Source organism: Dermacentor albipictus, chromosome 6, assembly GCF_038994185.2.
Source record: "Dermacentor albipictus isolate Rhodes 1998 colony chromosome 6, USDA_Dalb.pri_finalv2, whole genome shotgun sequence".
Lineage (NCBI taxonomy): Eukaryota > Metazoa > Arthropoda > Arachnida > Ixodida > Ixodidae > Dermacentor > Dermacentor albipictus.
Genome location: NC_091826.1, coordinates 25,730,856 through 25,742,193, shown reverse-complemented (window position 1 = coordinate 25,742,193; position 11,338 = coordinate 25,730,856). Strand labels below are relative to the sequence as shown.

The following is an 11,338-nucleotide window of genomic DNA, read 5'->3' as shown; positions in this document are numbered from 1 at the left end:
CATCTGTGCGCCATGCTTTTCTATTTTCTGTGTACAAACCTGGTGAGAGGCTCCTTAAATGGCTTATCGGGCACAAAGTGAGCTGTTCCGAGCGTCGACGTGAGCTGACGAAAGCTGACCTGGGCTGTCGCTGAACGGTTTCCTTTGCCATGTTGCCGAGAGCAATTTCCGTCAATTTAAACAGAGAACTGCAGCTTGGAAACTGCAACATATTGCAGTCAGTGACATCCTTAGAGTGGAGCGGCTTGTACGCCACTGTCCAATTTGAAGATAATTTGTGTACCAGCCAATTACTTTCTCGCTTTTACATGACCTCGCTGTGGGGACGAACTGCTTTCAAAATCACCGTCGCCCTTGAAGTATGTTTTGGAGAGCAGAAGCAGCATGTGAGGCATATGTGATGGGGTTTTGTGGGTGGAGCTCATATTGAATTCTTGTGTAGGTTACCGAATATAGGACAGTGTTGATTCGGTATAACTTTTTTTTTCTCCTGTTTGCTGTTATGAAATGCAATGACCCAAAACATCTCGTGACCGTCGCATTTTTATTGCTAAACGTAATCTCTTGTCCTGTCTAAAAGGTAACCGTGGGGAAAATTGTTTAATTTCGTCGAACATACCCCGCAGATGCACACGCTTATATCAAGGCGATGGTAAATACCGCAATTAGTCTACGCGGCAATGACTGATCAGCCGCAGAAGGTTCACAAGCGAGCACGCGCTACGCGAGGTCTCTTTCACAAGACGCATTCATTGGTGCTGCCGTAAAATGCGTCGTGCATGTATGCGTCAACGCACCGTGTCCTCGTTGGGTGTGGGGCCTACTCCGTGCGTCATCGCCTGCCACGTTCGGCACGGTCAATTCGTGCATTTCACGGCAGCTTTGTGCGCAGAGTGGTCCGTATGTGACTGTGGATCTCTGCACCAGAGGGCGCTTCTGTTGTTAGGGTGCCTGTGGACATGGGTGGGAGTTCGGTGCTCGGGCTTGCGGCAGGCTCAGAGCAGATGCCTGGCGCATGCAACGAGCGCAATCTTCTGGACGAGTATCTCGCAGTCCAGCGGTGCGATGTGCACGTTAGAGGAGATGAGGGAGCTGCGGAACGGCACGTGCACCTCCAGCCGGACGAGGTTCAGGTCCGGCTTGTCGATGAGCGGCTTGAGAATGTTGCGCAACATCTCCCGGTACGCAGCGCCTGCGTACGCCAATGCAGCTGTGTTTAAATTAACTTATAAGTGAGCAACGCTAAATCATTTTGAAATCGTGGAGTGTTATTCCCAAGTCGGGGTTTTGTTTATACATGGGAAAAAAGGGTTGTTCGCGTGTAGAGAAAATTAACGCCAAAGTCTGCCTTGCTTATATATTGCCTCTGAACTATAGTGCCTATGCGTCAATGTTGCATAACTGACTACAAATATCTCGACGTTCGGGTCATTCCAATGTGGAGAAAGAGAGACAAAGTTTTTTGTGTCTGGACTCTGGCGAGGTTAGCCTAGTGACATGCTTGGCATGTGCAGTCCAGGTTAGACCATAAGGCATGAAAGAAAGGGGTTGAAAAAAAAGTATTATATAAACAGAATAAGACGTGCACAAACACTAACATGTACATGCACAAAATGTGCTAGCATTATAACCAAGGATTGTTATTACATGTCGCAGCAGAGCACGTATACAGCGTGGGCTCGTTTTAAGAGTGGTCACATGTGCAAAGTTAAAACACCGCGCACAGTTTCAACGGGGAAGTTTATTGCATCTCGTATCATGTTTACAACCTACCATACTTGTCATTCGAACTTTATGACGGCTCAGGAATGTTAAAAAAATAGCACAATGACATGCACAGAGTCGAAATGACTGCCCAAAGTCATTTTGGAGCAAGTAAAATTGCGTTTTGGAGCACATTGAAGCAGGCGAAATTGCATTTTGGAGCAGACTAAATTTCATTTTGGGGCTACTTAGAGCAGATAAAATTTTATTTTGAAGCACTTTGGACAGGCCAATTTGCACTTTGGTAGAATAGTAGAATATGGCAGTGCACTTCGAAACCGTCGGCTAACTAACACGAGCGTTGTGCTGCAACTGTCTTAAGCGATGTCTTAAAGGGACACTAAAAAGAAAAATGATTTCCCTTCTGCATCAGTAAATTACCTTTCTATAACACAAAAACACCACTCTTACCACGATAAGGTGCTTGGTAAATCGGAAAAAGTGCAAGAACGAAAGACTGGTGGCGACGCCTCCTTGAAGTTCCCGCACCTGGTCGCTGTGGCGTCATGGATTTTGATGACATCTTCTAGGGCCTACTTCATTATATAGCGGTACAGATTGACTACATTGTGTTCTAAAGGAACCAAACATTAAACATGGCAAGTTTGGGCAACCTTTACTGAGCCAACACGGCTCTAATGCGAAAACATACTTTGGAATCCCTGACATCACACTGACGTACCAGCGTCGGGGTTTCGGCGCGAAATTCATATACTGATACTTCCACCTTCATTTTCTCATCTAATAAACAAATGATTATTTTGAAATTATTGCCTGCAGGGCTCTCAAACAATGCTTCATTAGTCTCAACTAATTTATTGTTTCGCTTTAGTGTCCCTTTAAGCTGAATGTTGAAGCAGACTGCCCAGACACTGAAACCATCTAGTGCACGCAAATTTTGGTAATAGTGTCTGAAAATTTTAATTAGTGATAGCAATCACAAAAACACGTATTCTGCAATGGTGAGTCAGAAATTTTGAAATGTAGCCCAAAACATTTTTTTATAAATTCATTTTTCTTTTATCTCTTGACACGTGTGGGTGAGGTGTCTAGAAATGCGCTTGGCTTAGGCAATGGTGCGCGCGGAATATTCACCCAAGGGCGTGGTATCCCTGACGATGTGCTTGGCCAACTTGATGTGCGCCGAGTGGAGCGGAACGATGTAGTCGTCCGCTGAGCCGAGCAGCAAGATGTTCTTGAAATTAGTCATGGCTGCGTGACAGCGTTGGTCGGCGTTTTAAGAGCCAGTCAAGAAAAATAGATGCACTGCGTGATATGTACAGGCCAGCTTTCGTATACAAAAAACTTGGAACAGGTATGGACACACACTACTTTGCGAGACAAAACGATGTCTTTTTTTTTCTGATCGGCAAAGTTGCGTTAGGCTACTCTTTCCCTGTTTCTCCCCATTCCCCTCCCCACGTGTAGGGTAGCAAACTGGACTCAGTCTGGTTAACCTCCCTGCCTTTCCCTCTTCCCTTCTCTCTCTCTCTCTCTCTAAGTAATATATCGTCTTTCTTCCCCATTTAATGTATTCGAGCGTTTGGTTCTCTCTTTTTTTGTAATCTCAAAACCAACTATTGTGAAAAACACTCGTTTCCTCGAGTGTACAAAACATGAGACATGCTTCCGCTAAATCACGACGCGCGGGTGTAAATTAACCCCGCCCATATTTACCGTGTTGTGCTCATAAAATATTTACTCATAATTTCTAAAAGAAAATTCAAACCGCCTATAAACAGCACAAACGAGTAAGCAAGCATCTACACCCAGACGTCGTAGCTTCACAATTGGCTGCTATGCAGCATGAGTGGACTCTGTCACGCGTGACCTTTCACCTAAACCCGCTTAGCAGTTTGATATGCTGGGCAAGTGAATGGCAAAATCCGAGATAAATTATCTCGACTAATTACTTAACTTCAGCAAAACTTGTACAGACGGGACGAGGTCGATGACGTTGTCAATATATTACTTAAAAGAAAATAAAGCTTATGCCATGCCTGGTGCACCAAAGTATACGCTCGAAGACAGCCATCGCGTTAGCAACATTTAGTTTCTATTTAACTAGCACTCTAGGTTCTGTAAGCCACGCTCCATCGATACGTCTCTTCACGGTTGGCGTTCTAAGGCAAGCGACATTCTGGTGGAAACCACGCGTGCTTTGACCATCACGTGACCATTTCGATGCTCTACACACTGCGCATAACATGTTCAGTCCATGTGCGACCTGTGGGATTTAACAATTATTGGCTGAGCATTTAACGCATGTTTTAATCGCCAAAGGGTTGCTTCAGGAAACAAGAAAGAACACACGATCTAATTGTTAACAGATGAGGACATGAAAGGAAACGCATAGAGTATATGTGCTGAACTGTTCGCCGTACTTACATTTGTCCTGGCTGAGACGGTAGAGGTACGTTTTACGGACGTCTTGACTATCCACAAGCATCATCTGTTTCAGGGATGCGGTGTGTTCAAATCGCTGGAGATACCACATGCCTGTGTAAACAAAAAAAGCGTGAGAAAGGCAGAGGAGGAGCTCGAGTGAATGAATGAAACATGAAATTCTCATGGCTCTGGCTCTGAACGGAACGCCAACCTTACGTGTTTTAGCCACGAAAAACAATTCGAGGTGCAGGTTGCACGAGCGCTTAAGAAGCAAGTCGCTCAAAATTCTTGCCAATAATGCGGCTGCTTCATCCCTCCCCTTTTTAGCTTTTACATCGACACGGAAGAAATTCTTTTTGACCTCTGTCATCGCCTTCTATTTGGAAGAGACCTTCAGGCACGATTACAAAACAACCTTCCTTATCAGAAGTAAGAAACAATGATACTAGTTTTATCGCGCCATAAGGATCAGCTGACCAGGGAAATAATCGAAGCCTTTCACATTCAAAAGAGGGGAGAGGGTCGTATCAGTTAGCCATTTATAAATCTAAGCCATGGTGAGGTTGCTTTTTTGGAAGAACACTAAAGGAAGAAAAAATTGTGTAATAAGAAATGTTTGTTAGGGGTGCAACAATACGATAGAATTGCACACCGTTATAGATAGGTGCCCTATCCTTGACGCCCGAGTATGCGCGGGCAAATTATTTTAAAAAACGCCTTTAATCTTGCCTTGATTATCTTTGACACCTGAGGGTGCTCAGGTATATAAATATGAAGTATGTGTTCTGAAATAATATAGTTGCGAATGCAGCGAGTGTCGTCTTTTCTCGTGTGTCTTCACTGCGTCCGTGTCAGTGCGCTGCTTCACCAGAAAGGTATGATGAGTTTCGTAGTATTTCTTTTTTGTGGCAAAATATGACGTATTCATTACATGGACTGTGTCGCATATCTGAACCCATTTGCCACTGAGTGAGCGGAGTAACACATTTCTACAACCAGCGGCCGCAGCGCACCACTTGCGCTTGCGACTAAAACATAGTACGTCGCGTGCTGGAAGCACGAAGGTGCGCAAATAACACTTAATTTGACTTAACATTACGTCCGCAACTTGTAGCTTTAATGTATGGAGTAGATGTTACGCAGAAAACCGTCGCACATAAAAAATAAAGCTACTGCATGCGAATAGCGCGGATTGAGACTTCGGCCGGACTATTTTCGAAGCTTCCGCGGCATCGCCCGTTAAGTATGAAACGCCGTCTGCGTTTAAAACGCCGTCTGCTTTAACGCCGTTTAAAACGCCGTCTGCGTTTCTTCGGCTCGTCACGACTCGTTGAGAACTGACAGAATTGGCCGAGTTGGTACACGGGTTCATTTTAGAAACGGCGCCGCAGAAAACCACGAGCAAGAAGTGACGCGCTAGAACGAGCGCTGCGGCTCTCGACCCGAGGTTTATCCGGCTTCACGCGAGGCCGCTAATGGGTGCAGGCCCGAAGCAGACCGGTGGCGCCATCTCTTTTCGTTTGCACGCACTGCTCGCTGTAAATCGTCTGTATAGAGCAGCTGTACTCGCCCGCGTTGACGACGAAGGAGGTGTTGAAAACGGTGCCCACGTGCGGCCCGCACAGCGACAGGAACGTGTGCAGGAAGCGATGCAGGGGCCGCAGCTCGGCCTTGGCGAGCGCCGAGCGAATGATGACGTTGCCCATGGAAAAGCCGATGAAGCTGCGCGGTGAAGAAAAAAAAAAGCATGCTGGGTGGCATGGTTTCTGGCAGCAGTGTGGTTAAAAGTGTTAAAACACCCGCCGTGGTTGCTCAGCGGCTATGGTGTTGGGCTGCTGAGCACGAGGTCGCGGGATCGAATCCCGGCCCCGGCGGCCGCATTTCGATGGGGGCGAAATGCGAAAACACCCGTGTGCTTAGATTTAGGTGCATGTTAAAGAACCCCAGCTGGTCAAAATTTCCGGAGTCCTCCACTACGGCGTGCCTCATAATCAGAAAGTGGTTTTGGCACGTAAAACCCCAGGTATTATTAGTGTTAAAACACTGCGGAAAGATGACGCGGTTTTACTACGCGAAGTAGTGATACAGCATTTCTTGGCAAGAAGTTGCCGTTCTCCCGTCATCGCCTTAGTTAAACAAAAAGGGAAATGAAAGTGGAAGGACAGCTTCACCACGAGTATGAGCCGGAACCCATAACCTCCGCGTGACTGCATTCATGTGCTTTAGTATTGTAGAGAAATGTATTTATTATCAGCCTTCGTAGAGAATCATGCGCCTCATAATTTTGGTATCTTCAAGTTTTTCGGCGCTGTCTTTATATACAAGGTGTATTAAGCCTGCATCTCGCTTAGCAGCGGGGCAGTTATATAATAGCCGTTCATTATCAAACGCTGCGACGATATGGAAGCGCCCGCCTATGTGCGGATGTTGCGGGCTCGGCTTCCATCATCAGCAATGTTGTCTTTTCAGCCAAATTAATTTTTTCTTCATTTAAAGCAGAGTAGTACACGTTACATCTAAAAAGTAGCCGATTACAACTACAGTTAATTAATTAAAAATGTAATTTATTACAACGACCCATTACTGGGCCATTAAGGCAATTGAGCAATTACTAACATATAACTGACTAAATTTTACGTTACTTTCTCCCCAACCTTTAATATTGCACAAATACAGCAAACGTTAAAGACTGGCCTATCAGTGCGTCCTCTGGAGCTCTTCACGCTTTTACCTTCCCTAACGATCGCATAAAATTCAAAATTTTCATCGGTCTCGTGTCGCTCGGCTCCGGCCTGGAAGAAGGTTGGGAAGTGTAATGTTGCTTGTGGTACGCTTTATTCAAGACTAGGGAAAGAGAGAGAAAGAGAGAGAAAATTGTATTCAAAGTCCTTGCTGGGGTCAAGGGACGCAGGAAGCCGGGAGTCTAGCCCCCACCTCCCTTCCTCAGGCGGCGGCCAGACCTTGAGTCTTTGCGGCGGCGTCGGGCAGCCGGACTATCCAGATTTGATCCTCTGGGCATTCGTTGAACAGCATGACCTCCGACTCCTCGGGCGTGGTGATTCTTAATGTAGGATTTGCGCTGTGTTTGATGGTGTGTGGTTCCGCGGGGCATGTGGTCGATATCTGCGCCCATGTGTGGCATGCTTTGCAAGGGGGAGAGCGTCCACGTTGGCATTGAAGCTCGCCTCCTGGTCAATAGCACGGCAACGCGACATTTCCAATTCCTGCTGGATCTCCTCTAACGATGAACCAACATGAAACATTTTTCCGGTAAAACGCGCTCCATAGATGGCCCATCCTACCGTTATCCACGTATAACTGAAATTTGCAATGACACTTGTGTGGAGGCACTCGCCAGGCCTCAGTGCCTAACCTCACCTATAAGTTCGGGAACGTGCCTTGCTCATGGTCTCGCATATAAAAGTCCAATTCGTATTTATAGGACGCCTTTCTCGTGAGCGATATTTCGTTTCCGTCAATTGGGGGAAAATTTAATCTGGCTTTGCGCAGCACGGGCTTTGGGCACACGTGTATACAATTTGCAGAAGTTGCGTAATGTGAAGACGTCACTCCGATGAGCAGACGCGAGCAGCCACGTGTACTAGAGTACCGCAATCCAGACTATAAATATGCAACAAATAGAAGAAAAAAACATGGACATACACGTGCACACTCTATCTTTGTGATTTATTAAGATGGGGGAAGATGTCACCTTCCAGCACGAATCCACTGTGCACAGCGACTCGAGAGCTCTCTGATATCTGCCTGCTCTCTTGAGAGCTCTTATAGTGAAAAGCCTACGAGGATCGAGAGGAAGAAAGGAAAAAAGAACAGAGAAAACTAATGTGGGAAGTAAATAAAATTGGATGCCAGTGTATGTACTCTATGTCATTCCAAAGTCGCCCGTCCCTCCCATCCAGCCATGGCAAGAAAAGCTGGAATGTGAGCATCCAATCATAGACAAAACATCGCAAGAGGCGGACGTTGGTTTACTCCTAACAGTACGACATGCTTTCTATTTTATCACTAAGAGGAAAGCGCTGTTCATTGCTCTTATATCACATAAGTTTCGAGCGAATGGAGATGGCCGATGGAGTTCTCGAGATAAAGACAGCAACGTACGAGAGCGCAATAAATTGTAAAAGGCCATTCGCGTTTTCCCCCTTCATTGAATGCTTTTAGCATTTCTCATCTTTCACTTGCTTCTTTCTCCTCGTCGGCGTCCCATACCGCCTGCACTGAGCACGTGTCGAACTCTCTAACTCAAACTCAACCTACGGATATGGGCTCTGTGTACATTATTCTATAGCTCAGCTACTGTGCACGTTTGAAGTGCTTCAGTCAAGGGAAGTGCGCTGTCGAGAGCTATGGCTTTCGTATATTGCAAAGAACGCCTTCGAAGTGCAGTTCAAACACTTGCCGCTCTCGAGCTTGCTTATATCGCCGCAGATGAGGCTTTCTTTACGGAGTCTCTCATTCAATCACGTTGAGAGTGCCTGCCCGAGTGAGACGTTGAGATAACAAAAAAGTAAAAAAATAAATAAATAAAAGCCCACTTCAGTTAAGTCCCTGCGAGCTTAGAGTATCCAGCAATAATTACTATGGTGAATCTGGTGCTGCCATCGTTCAGCCACATGAGAATGATGGTTAATACAGTCAAACCTCGATATAACGAACACGCATATAACGAATTATTGAATATATCGAACTCTTCCGAAATATTTTTGTCAAACACATGTATTTTTAACTTCCTATAGCGAACGCGGCTTGGCATAAAACGGATATAACGAACTTCGCGACGCCAAGCCCTACCTCACTTTAATAGCAGGCGGCAGGTTTCGTTGCACTACAAGAGTGTTGTGCAGCGCAGGAAACGTTCAGGACTACCTCGCAGGCGCTGACAGAGCCACAGATGCCACGTCGTCATCGAGAGTTGACAGCCAAAGAAATCGTCCGCATCTCACAACCGCTGACAGCGCCGCTTCAGCAGCGGCGTGGCCGTCGTAGCGTTGTGTGGAGGCTCTTTCGGTGGTCGTGTCGAGTGCGGTGCGCGGGTGTGCGTAGTGCTGTGATGGTGATGAATGTGAAAAAAAGTGGCACTGACGTTAAAGACCAAGCTCGAGATTGTAGACCCTGTAGACGATGAGAACATTCCGACTTCACAGGAAGCACGTGATGCGTTGGATTTACTGCGCCGCCACTGCAGTGCTATTGAGGGCAGTGGGTTTGCCCATGTTGATTGTTTGCAAACTGTGGAACAGGGCATGATACGGAATGCGATCAACACCAAGAAGCAGGCCGCGATAACGCAGTTCTTTGTGCGTAAATAAATGAACGTGACCCAAGTAAGCATCGTTCGAGTTGCTGTGCCTTCTATGATTGAATTTTGCTCCTCTTGCATGTATATTTTACGAAATTTTATATTACGAATTATGGATATAGCGAACTAATTTCGTATTTTTTAACTGTTCGTTATAACGAGGTTTCACTGTACCTCGATTTGTCTCGTCATCGAGCTTGTGGATCCAGACGTTCTCGTGGCTTCATTTATTACCGGTTATCTGCCTTCATCAGCCTAACTCTCAACGCAATCTATACCTTTCTTGATATGCAGCGGTCCCGCTTGTCCACGCGTTCGTGGCCTATTGGTTTCAATATCGGTCTTTATGTGCTAGAGGTCCTGCGCTCGGATCTTGCCGTCGGACAATTTGAATAATGGTTATTCAATCATTTATAGCGCGGTACTTCCTCGAAAATAATCAGTTTGCAAAGTCACGAAGCCGTTCAAAGCCAGAAGCACGAAGTTTAGCCAAATCCATGTGTACTGACCATCATTCCCACGCTGGCTGAACAGCCCCGCTTGCAGCTTCCGTAGACACTAGCGCCACACCTTCACTCTAGTAAATGTGCGAAACTATATACCTGCGAACACTAACAACACTGATTAAATCGCAGGAAAATCGAATTTTCTATTTTTTTCGGAACAGCGGGATAGGCGTTTCCGGTACTGTCTGCAGTTCAAATGATGTCGTTCGTCGTGTTCGTCGACATCCCCAGTCGCTTGAAGAAGTAAATTGATGCCTGCGTTGGCGCCCGTTTAGTGCTAATACAAGGTCCATATGGATTAATTACAATTGAGATTACTACAAGATCATATTGCTAGGTCGTCGCAGATTTACTACATAGTATGATCAGATGGCGCGGCTATCTCTGTGACTGTACCCTAGATTCACACTGGTAGTGCAGTCCTAATCATCTTTGCCCCTTTCTTTTCACGTTCGCGACAAGCGTAGTCGAGTACGAAGAGAGAGAATACACATTCTACCATTGGAACGTGAACTCACAACCTCTAAATATCGGGGGCGTGACCATCGTTAATTTTGTCGAAGTTTCAGCGCAAAATGCGCAGCCGAAGGTACGCGTACAAAAGGCTGTGTCAATTCTCAAAGCTTTTCGTTATCAAGCGCTGTAGTACGCCATTGGCCTGCTGCCGTCGGTAGCGACATGTATGGCGTCACGAATGGCTCGCGTCTGCTCGGCTGGTAAATGTCGACGTTATACTGGGCCATCGTTGCCCATAGTATGGCCACTGCTGGCTCACGTTGGGCTTCCAAGTCGGTCCATCTATCTGTGCTGCTTTAGTGTGTACTTAAGAAACGCACGTTCATCGGTGACTGCTGACTCGATAGTGCTGAACGAGCGAACGATCTAAGCGGCCAATAAGAGCAAGCTATATCGGTCGAATAAATGGCAAACCGCCGTGTTACAGTGTCTTAGGACTCACCTGATCCTGGCCGGTTTCTTGGAGTATTTCTTCAAGTGCTCCACGATCTCGGTCGCGAGTCGCATGCCGAGGGTGTCGAAGTCCTTGAATGTTTCCTCCCGCTGGGCACACGGATAATGTCGGCAGAGAGAACGATCTCGTGAGTCTCACAGTTACTGACGAAGTGCAGAGCAACAACGAAGTGCGCTGCAACAACGAAGTGCGCTGCAACAACGAAGTGCGCTGCAACAACGAAGTGCACTGCAACAACGAAGTGCACTGCAACAACGAAGAGCGCTGCAACAACGAAGAGCGCTGCAACAACGAAGTGCGCTGCAACAACGAAGTGCACAGCAACAACGAAGTGTAGAACAACAACGAAGTGCACAGCAACAGACTGCATGGATATATGTGTGTATTTAA

The 11,338-nt window shown here is 46.4% G+C and overlaps 2 protein-coding genes across 2 annotated transcripts in view; one reads left to right on the top strand and one right to left on the bottom strand.

Annotated features, from left to right (window-relative positions):
* Positions 1 to 525: 525 nt before the first annotated feature.
* Positions 526 to 11,338, bottom strand: part of LOC139060902 (protein FAM135A-like) — a 39,258-nt gene continuing 28,445 nt past the window's right edge. The window contains exons 16-20 of the mRNA XM_070540195.1: positions 10,937 to 11,037; positions 5,723 to 5,874; positions 4,153 to 4,263; positions 2,860 to 2,976; positions 526 to 1,192 (exon numbers count right to left, since the gene is read on the bottom strand). Of these exons, the coding sequence (XP_070396296.1) occupies positions 996 to 1,192; positions 2,860 to 2,976; positions 4,153 to 4,263; positions 5,723 to 5,874; positions 10,937 to 11,037 (678 nt within the window). The 3' untranslated portion in view covers positions 526 to 995. The remainder of the gene's footprint in view (positions 1,193 to 2,859; positions 2,977 to 4,152; positions 4,264 to 5,722; positions 5,875 to 10,936; positions 11,038 to 11,338) is intronic.
* The window catches only part of LOC139060901 (protein FAM135B-like), a 78,494-nt gene continuing 72,134 nt past the window's right edge, over positions 4,979 to 11,338 (top strand). Inside the window, exon 1 of the mRNA XM_070540186.1 lies at positions 4,979 to 5,027. The gene's annotated coding sequence lies outside the window, so the exon portion shown is untranslated. The remainder of the gene's footprint in view (positions 5,028 to 11,338) is intronic.